General features: G+C 43.6%; 1 protein-coding gene across 1 annotated transcript in view; it reads right to left on the reverse strand.

Annotated features, from left to right (window-relative positions):
* The window catches only part of LOC128366800 (golgin subfamily B member 1-like), a 51,843-nt gene that overhangs the window by 9,212 nt on the left and 24,070 nt on the right, over positions 1-18,561 (reverse strand). The window contains exons 15-19 of the mRNA XM_053327602.1: positions 16,725-16,858; positions 14,514-14,623; positions 13,251-13,419; positions 12,482-12,586; positions 265-11,649 (exon numbers count right to left, since the gene is read on the reverse strand). Coding sequence (XP_053183577.1) covers positions 265-11,649; positions 12,482-12,586; positions 13,251-13,419; positions 14,514-14,623; positions 16,725-16,858 — 11,903 coding nt within the window. The remainder of the gene's footprint in view (positions 1-264; positions 11,650-12,481; positions 12,587-13,250; positions 13,420-14,513; positions 14,624-16,724; positions 16,859-18,561) is intronic.

Below are 18,561 nucleotides of genomic sequence, written 5' to 3' on the forward strand. Positions count from 1 at the left end.
AAGATTTTAATCACTAAAGATAGAACAATCTTTTTAATTCTGTATAATGCATTAAAACACCAATTCTCACATAGACCAGTACATATGCATCCCAACATAAAAATACAGTGCAAGTCAAAGCAATGGTATGTAAAAAATAAAAACCCCAAAACAACCCCAAATGTAACTGGACCCTGCATGCCGTCTACAACATGAAACACCGCAGAGAGACAGGAGGTGCAAGCAACAGCCAAACTAAAATCACAGCTGATGACTTGGACTTACCGGCCCATGTTTCTCATTCTGGACACTTCCTTCTGACTTTTCCACACTCACGGAAGACCCCCCTTGCCTGGACTCAACCACTCTTTTGGCGCCGGCCAACTCATCGACCAGCCTGTCGCGATCGTTTTGGAGGCTGGCCATCGATCTGGAGAACGCCGACAGCTGCCTGTTGTACGAGCCGTTCTCCAAGACGGCTTTCTTCAGCTCCTTTTCCTTTTCCGACAAAGCCTTCGAGAGCTCTTCCAACAGCTTGTTCAGCTCTGCCGGGGCGTCTTTGCTCTCTAAAGCGTTTAATTTATGAACCAGGATGTCTCTCTCTTTAGCAAACATCGCCAAGTCAGAGGTAGCGTCCTGAAGGCTGCGCTCGACCTTGTTGAAAGCTGCTTGAGTCTCTCGGAGTTCTTCGTCGTATCTGTTCCTCAGGACCTTGAAGTCTTCGATGAGCTGGTCTCGGTCGTTCTGCAGAGCGGCCATGGCTTTGCACAGGGATTCGTTTTGAGCTCTTATGTCTTTATTTTGAGTTTTAGCCTCCGATAACTGCTGCTCCATCTCCAGAGTGTCTTTGGCGAGCTCTGCCACGCGTTGATCGGCCGTCTCTCGCTCGCTCCTCATCAGCTCCACCTCGCGCTCGAAGCCGTCCAGCTCACTGTTGTACTTATCCTCGGCGTCGCCCAGTTTTTTATCCGTTTCGCTCTCCAGCAGCTGCATTTTCTCCTTGAGCTCGTCCGTTAAGGTTTTCATAGAGAGAACTTTTTGCTGCAGGTCGTTACATTCGGCTGCTTTGGCTGCCACGGCTTGCTGCAGGTCGCCGATCACTTTGCCTTCGTTCGTCGTGGCTCTTTCTTCCAGTTTTGTAGCCTGAGCTTGAAGTTTAGAAATTTCTGCTTTTAAAGTATTGCTTGCCTCTTCTTCCTTTTGGAGCTCTGACCGAGACTCCCTGAGCTGCTTTTCAGCTGCTGCCTTTTGGGTTTCAAGGTTTTTGATCACATCCTGCTGTTTCTTGAGCAACACCTTCAACTGGTTGTCCTTTAAGAATAAAACTTGATTCAGATCCTCTCTGTAACGAACCAGCTGTGCCCTGAGCATGGCGTTCTCTGAATTGAGGTCATCCATCTGATGCAACAATTTCCTAATTTCATGTTTAAGTCCTTTGGTTGCACCACCTTCCCCGTCCACAGAGCCCTCTTTACCCTTTAGGCCTAGCTGGCTTTTTGCTTCAAGTATTCTGTATTCTGACATCAGTCGCTCTCTTTCACTCTGTAAAGACACCATTGAGTTCTTAAAGGACTCAATCTTAGCTGCCATCTGCTCCTTTTCCTGGATAGACCTGTTCACTTTAATTTGCAGACTTTTCACCTTGGTCTCGAGCCCTCTCAACTCTTTGTCAGCCTTTTCCCGTTGGTAGTGCGAGGATGTTAACCGGTCCTCGTAAACTGCTACCTGGGAGCGATAGTTAGTCTGGAGTTGTTCCAGATATCCTGACATCTGTCCGTCTTTACATGACAGCAAAGAGGAGATCTCAGCATCTTTGCTCTGGAGGAGTGTTCTCAGTTGCAGAGATATTCCCTCCTGCTTCTCAAAAACACCCTGAAGTTTGTCGTTTTGAGACTGTAAAAGGAGCAGCTGAGCGTCCGTGTCTGCGTTGACCTTCTCGGTTTGCTGGAGATTAAGCTGCAGTTGAGAAATCAAATCTTCTTTGTCGGCAACCTGTCTGTTGAGCGTGTTTTTATCCTGCTCTACTCTTTCGACCTGAGCATCGAGCTCCTTTACCTGCACAGTCATGAGCTCCACAGTCTCAGCCAGTTCGGCGTTGCTTGCACTCATTACAAACAGCTGCCTTTGCTGTGCGGCGGCAGCGACAGAGTATTCATTCAGCGTCCTTTCCAGTCTGGACTTGGTCACTCGTAGTTCATTCACCTCTTTTTCTTTCACTCTCATGTCTTCCAGGAATCTTTTGATCACAAAGCCCTGTTCGAGGAGCTGGTTGTCCTTCTCGTGCAATGTTTTCTGATACAAGTCGTTCCAAATTTTCGTAGCATCTGCTCCCTGAGGAGTGGACGACAGAGCCGACAGCTTCGCTTCAGTCGTTTCAAACGCTCTCTTAAGAGTATTTATCTGTAGATCTTGAGAGTCGATCTGCTGCCTCAGTTCACTCACTTTTTGACTTTCTCTATGTTTTAACTCACTGAGGTCACTGATCTGTTGCTGCAACATAATTTGATTCTCCATGTAAGAGTTTATTTGTTTCTCTTCTTTATTTTGCTGTGATAGTGCTTGCTCTACAATCTCATCCGCAGATTTTTTATTTTGCTGTGATATTTCCAAAGTCAGCTGATCTCTTTCCTGCTGAACACTCACAATCTTCTCTGTGGCCTCCTCAAGGAGATTCTTGGTCATGATCATCTCAGCTTCAACTTGTTTTCTTTTCTCCTCTGAAAGTGACGTCTTCTCTGAACTTTTCTTCAGTTCCTTCTCCAGGTGTTCACAGGCCGACTGCGACGTCTTCAGAGAGCTCTCTAAATCTAAAATCACTTCTTGGTATTTAATGCAGTTTTGTTGCAGCTGATTGATCTCCTGATGCTTTTCTCTGAGGAGTTCTTGCAGTTCTTTCTTCACGTTCTTGGACCCTTCGTTGCCTCTCTGAACCGTCTTGAGTTTCTCCTCAAACACTTTGACTAATTTGAGCTGCTCCTCCTCCTTTTCTTGTCGAACCTGGTTGCTCATCTCCTTACTTGCTGCCAGTTGAGAGGACAGCTGCGTGTTTTGGGTTTGCAAAGCGTTTACAGACTCAGTCAGTTCATCAATTTTTTCAGAGTTTTTGAGAATCACAGTTTCCAAATATTCATTTTCATTTTTCACTTTGTCTGAAATCTCTTGAACATTTTCAAGCTCCTCTTGCAGAAGAGACTTATCGTCCTCCAGGATTCTAACCTTCTCATTTAGGCTGATAGTCTCTTGGCTGTGACGGTTAATGATGTCTTTGAGCTCTTTAATGCCATCGTCTTTCTTCCCCAACTGCAATTCATGATCGTTCTGTATCTTTTCGATCCTTTCAGAAAGATTTTGCCTCTCCTTTTGTAACAAGTTGTTGATTTCCAATTGAGCACCAAGCTCTGTTTTCTGAGCCTCGATCTGGGCAGTCAGCGAGTTATTCAAACTGAGCGCTTCATCAAGTTTAAGCTGCATGTTGCTTGTGTACGAGTTTGATTCGGAGTGCTCCTTTTCTAATGAAGAGCTCGCCTCTTGAAGCTTTTCCATCAGTCGGCCATTTTCAGCTTGTATCTCTGTAAGCTTCTCTCTGAGTTCCTCTGATGACTCCTTAAGTTTGGAAATCTCAGCCTCCAACTGTTGATTTTTATCATTCAGCTCACACATCTCCGCTCTGTGGTTTCCATCAATCTCCGTCAGTTCTTTTCTAATTTTCTGATTCTCTTCCTCCAGATCTTCAATCTTATGCCGTTTCTCTTTTGAAAATTTGTGCATCTTCTCTTTAATCCTTTCGTTTTCCTCCTCCATCTCTCTTGCCTGTCTCTCCAGATTCTCCATCTCGGTGTCATGTTTGTGCACTTTTCTCAGAGCTTCCTGCCTCTCTCTTTTGGCTCCCTCCAAAAGCTGTCTCATCTTATCCATTTCGCTGCTAACATTTTCATAGGCTTGTAAAAGAGACTCGTACTCTTGCTTCAGCTCAGAGTGCCTCGACTTCCATTTGGTCAGCTCCTCTGTTTGAGAGTCTTTAAGAGATTCTAGCTGGCAGGAAAAGGCTTGTTTCTGCTGGGTGATGCTTTCTATGGTGAGTTTCAGGCTCTCACAGGCTGCAGAAAGGCTTCGGTTATCATTAAGGACGTGATCGATTTCAGCGCTGAGCTTGTCTTTCTCCTCCTTCAGAGACACCACAAAGCTTTCCAAGTCTGTATTTTGTTGTTTCAATTTCAGAGCTGATGATTGCAGATTAGAGTTCTCAGTTTCTTCAGCTTCATGTTTGACTGACAGCTTTTCTACGTCTTCTTTGAGCGTTGCATTTTCCTTCAAGAGTTCTTTCCTGGAGACTAAAGCCGCTTGAAGTTTCCTGGTTAGGAGAGTTATTTTGCTTTGGCTGTCTTGATTGTTCGATTTCGTGCCTTCATCTCGAGATTTCTGGAGCTCCTCATTCTCTGTTCTCATCTTATCAACGGCTACTTCATGCAGTTTAATTTGCTGTCGTAATTGCTGTTCAAGTGCTGCAATTAGCTCTTCCTTTTCTGAAACTTGAGCCTGAGAAACTAACAATGCATCATCTCTCTCTTTCAGTTTCGCTTCAAAGTCTTCGGCACATTTATGAGTAAAATCGGCCTCGTCTTTGTTAACCATTTCTTCTTTTATGCAAATTGCAGACATCCTTTCACGACGCTCCTCATTTACTTGCTCAGACTGCTGCAGCTGATTATTCAGTGACGTTAACTCATCTCTCAGTTCGTCAATTAACTTGAGAGCGTTTTCTTTTTCTTGCTTTAACAACTCCAAATTCCTTTGTTGTTCAGTGTAACACAGCTGTGCTCTTTCAAGCTCTGTAATCAAACTGTCTTTCTCTTCATTGAGCTGCTGCTTTGTCTCTGCTAATGTTGTCTGGACGGCTGAGATTTGCTCCATAAGAGTTTTATTGTCTTCCATTAAAATCTGATACTTTTCTTCATTCACATGAGTTTGTTCTTCGAGTGCAGATTTGGAGGAGATCTTGACCTCAGTCTCCAAAGCTTCCTTCTCCTGTTGGGCAACTTTAATCATTTCCTGGTATTTCTCAACTTCTTCTATTTTTTCTTTTACGTCAGCATGAGCTTTCTCCAAGTTGCTTTCTGCCAGTTGTAATTTTGAGTCCAAAGTCTCTGCTCTTTGCTCCATCGCTACAAAAGCCTCGTCTTTACTCGCAATCTCAACAGACACACTCTCCAATTTGGATTTAACAGTTTCTAGCTCTGTTTGTAAGTTTGATAGAGAGTGGCATTGGCTTTCCTTCTCAGCCAGAGACATCTTTAAATCTTGTAGAGTTGTATCTCTCTCCTCAACAAGCTGCCTCAAAGTGTCCAGCTCATCGAGATAAGACAACGAGGTCTTACGGAGGTCTTCCAGTTCCCGGACTTTCTCATCAAATTTTAACTGGACAGCGTTGAGCTCGTTCGTCTGCTGGCAGTGTTGCTCCAGCAGAGCTTTGTAGTCGTCTTTCAGTTCGGCTAATTCTTGAGTTAATTTCTTTTCGTTTTCTTGAGCTTTCTTCATGGTCTCTTTTCGTGCCAGTAAAGCAGCTTGGGCCTTTTTCTGTAGCATCGCCTTTTCTTGCTTCACCTGTGCGAGCTGGTTCTCTAAATCTTCAGCAGCAGCAGCACTAGTGGAAGATTTATCCTTTGATTCTTCTTTATATGTCTTGATTTCAGTTTGCAGCTCCTCTAATTTCTGCATCATGTTGTTTCTGTCTCGCTCAAAGGCATCTTCTCTCTCGGCAACGTTGGTCTGCAGCTGTTTGATCAGGTTGTTTTTCTCACTGAGTGTTTGAACTGTTTCTGACAAAGACGCCTCTTTCTCATTTAGCGCCGCTTCCAAAATGTGTTTTTCTGACTCAAACTGCTCAAGTCTTTCGATTTCTGTTTTGTGTCCAAGAATCTCTCCCTCCTTCTCAAGGATTTTCTTTTCATAAACAGAGACATTTTCTTTGTGAAGTTGTTCTGAGGCTTGAGCTTCATTTGTCACTTCCTGTAATTTAGTTTGTAAAAGTGACACCTCGGTTTTAACGCTCACATCTTCCTCCTCCTTTTGATTTTCATATTTTTCAATCTTCTTCATAAGATCCTTTCTTAGAATGAGAGCAGCATGAAGCTTCTTCTTGATTACATCTTTTTCTTTAGACACTCTGGCGAGATCACCTTTCAGTTCATCATTTTCCTTTTTCAGCTCGAGTTTCTCCGAATTCTTGATTTCCATTTCACTTTGAGAGCATGAGACACGTTCTTCTAGTTGCTGAGAAACCTCTTCAAGCCTCTTCACGGAGCATTGATGTGCTTGCTCTGTGCCTTCTAATTTTGCCATCAGAGAAGTTATTTCCTCATTAAGCTTCACTCTTTCATTGGAGGCGGACTCCATGACTTGGACGACGGATGCATCTTTATCCCTTAACTGCTGACTAAGTCCTGCAAGTAGCTCCTTCTGTTGACCTATCTGGATGCTCATGCAGCCGATTTGCTCGTCCTTTGCTTGCAGCTCATCGTGTAAAGAAGAGTGTTTGACAGCAGCTTCTTTCACTTGCTCTGCTTCAGCGTTGAGCCGAGCTTGCAAATGCTCCACCGTCTCTTGTAGGAAAGTAATCTCTTGACCCTTCTCCGAATCACTCCTCTCTCCTTCATTAAGCGTATTCTGCGCTTTTTGTAATTGCGCTGCAGTCTTATCCAACTCAGCTTTCAAAGCATCTATTTCAGACTGATGACGCTCCTCTACTTGTTTTATCATGTGCTCTAAATAAGCTTTTTCATCATTTAAAGCAGCTGATCTCTCACACGTGGAATCTTTATCGGAACCAGTTTTTCTCGCTACCAGTTTTTCTAACTCGTGCTCCACGGCTTTTAGAGCCTGCTGCAAATTAATGTTCTCGTTATCCTTTTCCTGGACAGACGCTAACACCTTTTCCAGTTGAATCCTGGATGTCGACGCCTCCAACTCTTTCGCGCTGAGTTGATCGGACCCTTTCCTAATTGCAGCAGAAGCCTCGGATAGCTTCTCCTGAAAACTGTCCAAGTCTTGTTTCAAAGCATTAACTTTAGCATCTTTAGATTTCATTTCATTTTCAACACTTTTCAACTGTTCTGCAAGTAGATTCTTATCCTGTTTTTCTCTATCCAGAACTAACAGCCACTCTTGCTCAGAGTCCTGCAGAATTTGCTCTACCTTTTGAATGTTGTGTTTTAATTGAGAAAGTTCTTCGTCTTTGGCACTAACCTTTGCTTGAAGACTCTCCTTCTCGGACACCATTTTCTCCACGTGTTCGTTCATGCTGCTGGACTGCTGCTCCTGCGATGCCCAAATTTGATGGTGCCTTCTTTCCAGCTCTTCTTTCTGTGAAACAAGCCTTCTAATCTCATCTTGTAAATGAGCGTTTTCCTTACTGACCGCACTGTGACGCCTCTGTTGCTCCTCCTTTGACAAACTAATCTCCTCATTTAATCTTTTATTTTGCTCTTCTAGTTTCTGCATTTCTGACACCAGCTGCGTTGTGTGTTTGGCTTGGGTTGTGTACTGACTGTTAATTGCATGGAGAGCCATTTCTCTCTGCTCCAGGTTTTCTGTCAGTGCATTAATCTGAGCCACCACTTGAAGATGTTGTGATTTCAGTCTTTCTATTTCCACGGTCAGCAGTGACACGCTCGCTTTATGAGACGCAAAAGCCTCGTCCTTTTCCGTTGACAGACTGGAGTTCAGGTTTTGTGTTTCAGCTAGTTTGTGTTGGATTGCTGATAACTCATTTCTCAGTGTTTCTACAGTGGACGTTGCCATTTGACGTTCGCTGTTGGTATCGTCCAACAGCTTCCGAAGGTTGGACACCTCGTCGGTACTTTGGGACAGCTGCTTTCTTACGTCTTGCAACTCTTCTAAGTTACATGCATATTTCTCTTGCAGGTTGTTGAAGGCACTTTGTGTTTCTTCTGTGGACTTTTGAAGGTTTCCAGAGTCTGTGGACATTGTCTGAATTTGACTCTGTAGCTGAGACACCAACTCTGAGCTTTCCATGAACTGAGTTTTGAAGAGCAACGCCTCGTCTACTCTCCTCTGCATGTCATGAAGAGACTTTGATTGGTCAAGGAGAGCTGCTTCTTTTTCTTCTAAGACCTTTTTCAGATCTGCTGTCTCAGATATCTGCACTTGGAGGCTGTTGTTAAGCTTTGCCACAGATTCTTCCAGGTGTAAAATCTGTTCTTTCAAAGTGACGCACTCTTCTTCTTTGACTTGTAGGTTCGATTTGAGACTCTCAGCTACAGATAAAGACTGATTTTGACTTTCTAGACTTGACTGCTCTTTTTGCTCTAAAGTATTTTTCAGCATGGATGACTCTGAAGTAAGACTCTCAACTTGACTTCTGAGCTCTGAAACCTGCGCTCTTAAACCAACGCTGTCATCTGTTTCCTGTTTCAGCCTCTGCTCCTGCTCAGCGATCCTGAGGTTGAGTTGCTGGATCAAAGTATCTTGCTGTTTCAGGGAATCATCTTTTCCTTGTGTGGTCATACTAAGCCTCTCTCTTTCTAACCCTACTGTTTGGAGCTGACTGTCTCTCTCACAGACTGCTGTTTTAAGATGTGTGACTTCTTCATGAGCACTGGACAGCTTGGTGACTGTTTTCTGTAGTTCAGATTTTAACCTCGTATTTTGCTCATTCAGTGCTTGAATGCTATCTTTACAATCAATCACCTCTGCTTTCCTCTGATCCTCCTCTTGTAGCAGCTGACTGTTTTCCACCGTGAGTTTCTGCACGATCGCCTTCAAGTCGGTAATTTCACCCTCCATCTTTGCAGCATTCTCGTTCATGGCGCCAAGCTGAGTGCTGAGTGAAAGCACGGATTCATTTCGTCTATTCAGCTCATCTTTATGGTTTTGAAACTCACTCGTTACTTCTACTAAGGTCTGATCTTTTTGCTGAATCTGCTGTTTAGCCTCTAAGCACTGTTGCCTGAGTGACTCTACCTCAGTCTGTATCTGTGACAGGAGATCCTTCTGTTGCATGACTTCCTTCTGATAAACACTACACTCCTCTGCTTTCTGCTGAAGCATCGTGTCTTTCTCCATCAACCCTGACTTGAGGACAGACCCTTGCTCCTGAAGCATCGATATCGTGTCCTGAAGCTGCAGCATCTGATTGTGCTGAGCCTCCAACTGAGAACTCTTCTCTGATGCCGTTTGTTCTTTCTCATTCAACGACGTGTCGAGTTGACTAACCTGCATTTTTAGACCGTCAGCTTGCTCCTGTAAACTCTGAAGCTGCTCTTCTCTCTCCCTCAGTGTTTTTGACAGGTGAGTACATTCATTTGTCTTCTCAAGCAAACCTGCAGAGTTCGACATTTCGCTTTCCTTGAGGATCTTTTTTAATTTATTTGTCTCGACGGTGAGCTCTTCCTTTTCCTTCGACAGGCTGTTAATTACTTCCTGATTATCTGCAATCTGAATTTCAAGCCCAGAACTTCTTTCTTGGAGTTCAGAAACAGATTTGATGTTTTGTGCCAGCTCTTCTTGTAGTCTCTGATTATCTTCTGTTAGAGACGTAATCTTCACGCTGAAGCTGGCGTTCTCTTCTCGAGTCATTTTCAGCTGTCCATCGAGATCAGATACGACCTGCGTTTGCTGAGCGAGCTCCTTTTCTCTGGATTCACAAGCAGAGCGAAGTTGATGGTTTTCTTCCACTACTGTCTGAATTTGGCTCTTTAAGCTCGTCAGCTCTGTTTGTCTTTGCTCTGTTTCAGATTCAAACTTCCTGGCGTTTTCCTCCATCGCACGGGTTTGATCGCTCAGAGACTTAATCGTATTATTTGTATCGTTCAGTTCATCTTTGTGATTTTGGCACTGCTGAGTCACACTTTTCAACATTTCTCCTCTCTCTTCCAGCTGCTGGCAAAGCCGTGAGCGTTCTCCGTTAAGCGATTCGGCTTCGGCTCGTAGTTTGCTCATTTCACTCTGCAAACCGTCGCACTCTTCCTGTTTCTCTTTCAGCGTCGAGTCCTTATCCATCAAACCAGACTTCAGAGCTGCTTCCTGTTCCCGAAGCAAAGACAGCGTTTCCTCGAGCTGCATTTGCTGATTTTGATGAGCCTCTATTTGCTTTTGGAGATGAGTGACAGTCTGCTCTTTTTCTGTCATGTCACGCTGCAGCTGGTCAACATTCGACGTCAGGTTTTTCACTTCTTCTTGCAGTTGCTTCTCCGTCTCCTCCTTCTCCCTGAGTAACTGGTTGAGATGATTACATTCATTAGTTTTCTCCAGCAGGACTTCTGAGTTCGAGTGTGTGCTTTGCTCAAGAACTCGATTCAACTCTTTACTCTGAGCAGTCAAATCCTCTTTATCTCTCTGCAGCCCTTCCATGATCGTGCTGTTTTGCATGAGCTGCGTTTCAAGTGTGGATATTTTAGCTTGTAAAGAATCTTTCTCGACTTTCGCAACTTCTGAAATGTCTTTTACTCTTTCGGATACTTCCACTTCGAGTCTCTCCTTCTCCTTCGTGAGAGAGTCTAATTGCTTCTCCAGATTGCCGTTTAGTTGGAGAGAAGATGAAACCTTTTCGTTGAGCTGCTTCACGTTCTGCGTCTGTTGCTTGAGCTCCTTGTTCAGACCTTGAAGCTTCTCTTGCAGCTGCTGCTTCTCGGCTTTCATGTTTTTTAATAGCGTCTTGACTTTGGAGAAGTTTTCAGTTTTGATCTGAAGTTCTTTGCTCAACTTTTGCTTTTCTGATTCCTGGACTTGAAGCTCGGTGTTGAATTTCATCCTTTCATCCTCGGCTTGTTTATCGGTTGCTTTCAGTTGGTTTTCCAGTGACTCAATGGTTTCTACTTTTTCTTGCATTTCCTTTTTAATCTTTTCCTCACTCTGTACTTGCTCCTTTAACTGTTCAGACAACCTCTCCACATCGCCGTTATATTTCTCCACTTGAGCTAAAAGTTTATTCTGCTCCTCCTTTAAAGATTTGACTTCTTCTTCATACGTCTGCTCTTTATCATTTAGCTGTTTCTCATTGTTGCTATCTTTGTCTTTCAGCTGTGAAATGACTCCTTCTGACTCCTGCAGCTTCAGCGTGGACGAACTCAGCTGCTCCTTTAACGAAGTGATGTGCGTTTCACATTCAGAGAGGTGATTACGATGGCTCACAGTCTGTTTCTGGATCTCTCCTCGAAGATCCTGAATGATCTTCTTATCCTCTTCCGTCTGCTTTATGAGATGTTCCACCTCCGCCGCTTTGGTCTCCATCTCCTCTTTGGTGTTGACGACCTCCATCTCTGTATCTTTAAGTTTCCCAACCAGCTCTGTGATCTTGCTATTCAAAGACTGCTGATCTGAGCTCTGTGAGTCTCTTATAACCATCGCTTCCCTCTCCGCTTTACTCAACGCATTCTCCACTTGAACCAAATGCTCCTCTTTGAGTTTGAGGTCCCGTTTCAGCACTGTGACCTGCTCCGCGTACTCCGCCATGTGACCAGACAGCGATGAGATCTCTTTGTCTTTTTCCAACAGGAAGTCTTTAAGACTGTCGATTTCACGCTCTCGGCTTTGGAGATCGTGAATGAGTTGAGCTCGTTCTTCCAGGTGAGCTGAGTTGAGTTTGTCCAGATCCTCGTTTGTCTGATCGAGGTCAGTTTGTAAAGTTTCTATGGTGGTTTCCTGTTTCTGGGTCTGCAAATGAGATAAAATGAAGTTTAAATCATTAGTATGAAATCAAGTCATGTAAGATTAGCCTGTAGTGTATTCTGAAACCTTTCTGAAAATACAAAGATTGATGTTTAATTTTTAATTAAAGCACACCAAGGAGGGAGGGAGGAAGGATAGAAGGGAGGGAGGGAGGAAGGAAAGGAGGGAGGGAGGAAGGAAAGGAGGGAGGGAGGAAGGAAGGAAAGGAGGGAGGGAGAGAGGGAGGTGGGGAGGGAGGGAGGGAGGGAGGGAGGGAGGAAAGAAGGAAGGAAGGAAGGAGGGAAGGAAGAGAAGAAGAAGGAATGAAAGCAGGGAGGAAGGAAGGATGGAATGAGGAAGAAGGAAGGAAAGGAAGGAGGGAGGGAGGGAGGAAGGAAGGAAAGGAGGGAGGAAGGAAGAAGGAAGGAAGGATGGAAGGGAAGAAGAAGGAAGGAAAGGAAGGAGGGAGGGAGGAGGAAGGAAAGAAGGAAGGAAAGGTGGAAGGAAGGTAGGGAGGAAGAAGGAAGGAAAGGAGGGAGGGAGGGAGAAGGAAGGAAAGGTGGAAGGAAGGAAGGGAGGAAGGAGGAAGGAAAGAAGGAAGGAAAGGTGGAAGGAAAGGTGGAAGGAAGGAAGGAAGAAGAAAGGAAAGGAGGGAAGGAAAGAAGGAAGGAAAGGTGGGAGGGAGGAAGGAAGGAAAGGAGGGAGGGAGGGAGGGAGGAAGGAAGGGAGGAAGAAGGAAGGAAAGGAGGGAGGGAGGAAGGACGGAAGGGAGGAAGGAAGCGAAGAAGAAGGAAGGAAAGGAGGGTAGTGTATTGTATTTCATTAAAGCAACCCGAACCTTCTCCTTCAGCACACTCAGCTTCTGCGTGAGGTCGAAGACTTCAGTCTTTAACTCCGAGCGTTGTTTCTCTGAGCTGCTGAACTTAGTGGAAACTTCCTCGAGCTGAAAGGAAGAAAAAATAAATAAAATAAAATAATACAACTGACAAACAAACAAAATCCTGATATAAAAAAACAGAGAAATATATTTTATTATTATTATTTATTTATTTATTTATTTTTTTTTAAATAATTTTATTATTTTATTACTTTTATTAATTTTTTTTATTATTTTTTATTTTATTTTATTACTTTTATTTTATTATTTTTTATCATTATTATTTTTTTAATTTTTATTTTATTATTATTTTTTAATTATTTTTTATGTTATTACTTTTTATTTTATTATTTTTTATAATAATAATAATAATTATTATTATTATTATTATTATTATTATTATTATTATTTTATTTTAATTATTCTTTTATTTTTTAATTATTTTATTTTAATTATTTTTTTATTCTTATATTTTTTTATTTTATTATTATTATTTTATCTTTTAATTATTTTATTTTAATTATTTTATTTTAATTATTTTTTTATTCTTTTATTTTTTTATTTTATTATTATTATCATTATTATCATCAATACTTTGACTGTGTTCTTTCCCATGACACGTTTTTATGTCTTGGGCCAACTGAAATATTTCTGACTTAATGGAAATGAAAATAATAAAATTTGATCGCCAAAAAAACAAACCCAGAAAGCTATAGAGTCAATCTCTTACAGTGTGCTCTGCCTGGAGCAGTTTATCAGACGTCTCTTTGTACTGAGTGTCTTTAGCACTCAGAGACTCTCGGAGGCTGCTGATCAGCTCCAGCTTCTCAGACGTCTTAGCTAACGTGTTCTCCTTCTCGATGAGAGAGCTCTCCAGACACTCCTGGGTGTCACTCAGCCTGGGAAAAGAAAAGAAAAGAAAAGAAAAGAAAAGAAAAGAAAAGAAAAGAAAAGAAAAGAAAATCAGAACAGCTGAAACATTTCACATTTTAAAATATCAACAGCAAAATATACCTTAATTCCTTCCTCTTTCCTTCCCTCCTACCTTCCTACCCTCTTTCCTTCCTTCTTTTCTTCCTCCTTTCTTTCTTTCCTCCCTTCCTTCTCTCTTTACTTCTTTCCTTTTTCCCTCCCTCCTACCTTCTTTCCTTCCTTTCTCCCTCCTTTCCTTCCTTCCCTCCTTTCTTTAACCATCCTGTCGTCCTCCAGGGTCAAATTGACCCCGTCTGTTTTGACTGTTCCTTCTTTTCTTCCTTCCTTCCTCCTTCTCTCTTTCTTTCCTTCCCCTACCTTCCTCCCTTCCTTCTTTCCTTCCTTCCTTCCTTCCCTCCCTCCTCCTTTCTTCTGTCCTTCCTTCCTCTTTTCCTTTCTCCCATTCTCCCTCCTTTCCTTCCTTCCTCCCTCCTTCTCTCTTTCTTTCCTCCCCCTTCCTTCCTCCCTTCCTTCTTTCCTTCTTTTCTTTCTTCCTCTTTTCCTTTCTCCCTCCCTTCCTTCCTTCTTTCCTTTCCTCCCTTCCTTCCCTCTCTCCCTCCTTTCCTTCCTTCCTCCCTCCCTTTCCTCCCTTCCTTCTTTCCTCTGTCCTTCTTTCCTGTCCATCTTTCCTCTGTCCATCTTTTCTTCCTTCTTCCTCCCTCCTTCCCTCCCTCCTCCCTTCCTTCCCTCCTTCCTTCCTTACTTCCTTCCTTCCCTCTTTCTTTCGTCCCCCTTCTTTCCACTTTTCCTTCTTTCCTTTCCTTTCCTCCTTCCCTCCCTTGACTGGAGGACAACAGGAGGGTTAAGGTGTGACTAAGCTGTGGTTAAAGATCATGGTTTGGGTTAAAATCATCACTGGAGACAAGTTTTCAAATTCCTTTAAAGATATGCAACCTTTGTTGTCATGGCAACAGTGAACACCACCATTAACTGACATGAGCAAGATTAAGTTGATTACAGTTTCTAAATGTGGGTTTCTATTGTTTTGGGATTAATTGCCCCGCTGTAGTCCGTATCTTACCCTCTGAGCTGCTCGTTCAGACTGCTGACCATCAGCTGATGCTTCTCTGCGTCTCTGCTCTGTTGGTTTCGGGCGCTGGCGAGTTGACTCTGGAGCTTCTCGGACTCGTTCTGAAGAAACAAAAAAATAAAATAAAAATAAAATAAAGATCAATAACTTTTAATATTGTTAAAGAAAACTCAGAATAAAGAAACTCTCACAGCACACAGACGTGGAAGACACAACTGGAATTACTTATTATTATTATCAGTATAAGAAAAGTGTTATGTCCTTCCTCCCTCCCTCCTTCCTTCCTTCCCCCCTCTCTCCTTCTTTCCTTCCATCCTTCTTTCCTCCCTCCTTTCCTTCCTTCTTCCTCCCTTCCTTCCTTCTTTTAAAAAAAATTACTTAACATAAAAGACTCACAAATAGTACTTCACCACTTCACCACTCTCCCTCCCCTCCCTCCTTTCCTTCCTTCTTCCTCCCTCCATCCATCCTTTCCTTCCTTCTTCCTCCCTCCTCCCTTCCTTTCCTTCCTTCTTCCTCCCTTCCTTTCCTTCCTTCTTCCTCCCTCCTTTCCTTCCTTCTTCCTCCCTTTCCGTCCTTCTTCCTGCCTTCTCTCCCTCCCTCCTCCCTCCTTTCCTTCCTTCTTCCTCCCTCCCTTTCCTCCCTCCCTCCCTCTCTCCCTCCTTTCCTTCCTTCTCCCTCCTTTCCATCCTTCCTTCTTCCTCCCTCCCTCCTTCCTTTCCTTCCTCCCTTTCCATCCTTCTTCCTCCCTTCCTCCTTCCCTCCTTTCCTTCCTTCCTTCTTCCTCCCTCCTCCCTTCCTTTCCTTCCATCTCCCTCCTTCCTTCCTCCCTCCCTCCTTTCCTTCCTTCTTCCTCCCTCCTTCCTTCCCTCCTTCTGTCCTTCCTTCCTCCCTTCTTTTCCTTCCTCCTTCCTTCCTGTCCTCCCTCCCTCCCTCCTTTCTTCCTGTCCTTCCTCCCTCCCTCCCTCCTTTCCTTCCTTCTTCCTCCCTCTCTTCCTTTCCTTCCTTCTTCCTCCCTCCTTTCCTTCCATCTTCCTCCCAACCTTTCCTCCCTCCTTTCCTTCCTCCATCCCCCTTTCTTCCCTCATTCTGTCCTTCCTTCCTCCCTCCCTCCCTTCTTTCCTTACTTCTTCCTCCCTATCAGTATAAGAAAAGTGTTATTAAATATCAATGAACTTTGATTTTCACTATTTAGGCCAAAGTTCATCAGTGAAGAGTAAATCACACCCAGTGAGTCTGCCACTAACTTTAAAATAAACTATTAAAAAAAAGAAAAGCACAAAGTGTCGGGGATTAAACACGCACTCCACACCGTTAGCCGTCACCGCCAGAGGTGCTTCTCTAGCGCACACACACACACGAGACCCAACACACCTGAGAGACCCAACATGGCTGCTCATCTTCATCTACATCAAACGTCACCTGTGTTAGAAGGGTTTGTTACAAAATCCCAAAATCCCTCCTCATGCAAACACTCAGCGTTAGCACAAGATTCATGGTTAACTGTGTGTGTGTGTGTGAGTGTGTGTGTGTGTGTGTGTGTGTGTGTGTGTGTGTGTGTGTGTGTGTGTGTGTGTGTGTGGAAGAAAGAAGGAAGGAAAGGAGGGAGAAGGAAGGAAAGGAGGGAGGAAGGAAGGAAAGGAGGAAGTGAGGAAGAAGGGAGGAAGAAGGAAGGAAAGGAGGGAGGGAGGAAGGAAAGGTGGAAGGAAGAAGGAAGGAAAGGAGGGAGGAAGGAAGGAAGGAAAGGTGGAAGGAAAGGTGGAAGGAAGGGAGGGAGGGAGGAAGGAAAGAATGAAGGAAGGAGGAAGGAAGGGTGGAAGGGACAAAGAGGGAAGGAAAGCAGGGAGGAAGAAGGAAGGAAGGAAGGAAAGGAGGGAGGGAGGGAGGAAGGAAAGAATGAAGGAAGGAGGAAGGAAAGGTGGAAGGGAGGAAGAAGGAAGGAAAGCAGGGAGGAAGAAGGAAGGAAAGGAGGGAGGAAGGAAGGAAGGAAAGGTGGAAGGAAGGGAGGAAGAAGGAAGGAAAGGAAGGAGGGAGGAGGGAAAGAAGGAAGGAAAGGTGGAAGGGAGGAAGGAAGGAAGGAAGGAAAGTGTGTGTTTGTGTGCGTGAGGTTGTGTGTGTGTGTGTATATGTGTGTGTGTATATATGTGTGTGTGTGTGTGTATATGTGTGTGTGTGTGTGTGTGTGTGTGTGTGAGAGGTTACCTGCAGAGCCTCGATGCGAGCCTGTAGCTGCAGCCGGTCCTCCAGGTCTTGGCATCTCTCCTCCAGACTGAGGATCTGCTCCTGCAGCTGGTTCCTCTCCAGCTCCAGCTCCTCCACCACCGACCGCAGACCGTCTGAAACCACCAGAGACCCGGGTCACATTAGCCCGTCTGTTTTTATTCTTCCTTCCTTCCTTCCTTCCTTCCTTCCTTCCTTCCTTCCGTCCTTCCTTCCTCCTTCTCTCTTTCTTCCCTCCTTCTGTCCTTCCTTCCTCCTTCCCTCTTTCCCTCCCTCCTTCTTTCCTTTCCTCTCTTTCCTTCCTCTCTCCCTCCTCCATTCCTTCCCTCCTCCCTCCTTTCCATCTGTCCTCCCTCCCTCCTTCCTTCCCTCCTTCTGTCCTTCCATCCTTCCTCCCTTATTCTCCTGCAGCTGGTTCCTCTCCAGCTCCAGCTCCTCCACCACCGACCGCAGACCGTCTGAAACCACCAGGAACGAGAACCGGGTCACATTGACCCGTCTGTTTTTATTCTTCCTTCCTTCCTTCCTTCTCTCATTCTTTCCTTCCTCTCTTTCCCACCTTCCTTCTTTTCTTCCTCCATCCCCCTATTCCCCTTTCTTTACCTCCTTCTGTTCTTCCTTCTTCCCCCCTCCCTTTCCTTCCTTCATTACTTCCTTCCTTCTTCCCTCCTTCTGTCCTTCCTTCCTCCTTCCCTTCCTCCCTCCTTTCCTTCCTTCTCCCTCCCTCCTTTCCATCCTTCTCCCTCCCTCCTTTCCTTCCTGCTTCCTCCATTCCTCCCTTCCTTCCCTCCTTCTGTCCTTCCTCCCTCCTTCTTCTTCTTCTTCCCTTCCCTCCTTTCCTTCTTCCCTTCCTTATTTTCTTCCTTCCTTCTTTCCTTCCTTGACTCAAGAACAACAGGAGGGTTAAATATATAGAAGATAAAGAGAGGAAGGGTGGGGGGGGGGGTTTATCTATTCTATACTCTTTTACTCTTTAATAGCTCACATAATAGATTCAGCATATTGGACGTTTCCATAGCGATAGTGATTTACACTAACGCATGAATAAAGTAATCAGTGGAGCTTCAGTTACGTCAGACTCTTCATGATATGATTAAAACGCTGCCAGTGGCTCAAAGGGAACAGTGTAGTAGGGTTGTCACTTTTTATTCTAAAGTTTAACTATCGCTCAAATGTGGGAAAAATATGATATTCAATCTGCCTGAATAAAAGATTAAAGGTAGGTAAGTATAACAGAGTGTGTGGAACAAACTATCTTTATATATCAGAGAAGCAGCTCACTAAATATAATATTAAATGATATAATATAATATAAGAAAGCTAAAAACTTATCTCTTTACTTTAGCCTTTAATTAGCTTTTCTATCAATCATCTTCACACTGATGCACTACTGAACTTCTTTATAGGAATGTTGTATTTTACTTTATTTTATATATTTTATTTATTATTATGTTTTAGCTTCTTTTACTATGGACTATTTTAAAATTACTACTTTTTTTTTTTAGCATACTGCTTCTTTTCGGCCCTCTTAATGTGAAGCACTCATGTCATTTATTTAGTTGTAAATCACTTTGAGCTGCATTTCTTGTATGAATAAAAAAAAGTTAACGTTACCATGACAACACCAATGAAGTCACCTGTTAACTTGCTGCAGCAGAGATGCATTAAATAAATGAAACCAGGTCATTTCTACTATGTATCTAAGTATTAAATTACATGAGATGTATTTAAATTAATTAAAACTAATTACTGTTCTGATGATTGGTTTAGTTTTTTAGTTTAATTTAGTTTATTTCAATCATTAAACTCAAATACAAAT

The sequence above is a fragment of the Scomber japonicus genome, chromosome 1 (genome assembly GCF_027409825.1).
Source record: "Scomber japonicus isolate fScoJap1 chromosome 1, fScoJap1.pri, whole genome shotgun sequence".
Lineage (NCBI taxonomy): Eukaryota > Metazoa > Chordata > Actinopteri > Scombriformes > Scombridae > Scomber > Scomber japonicus.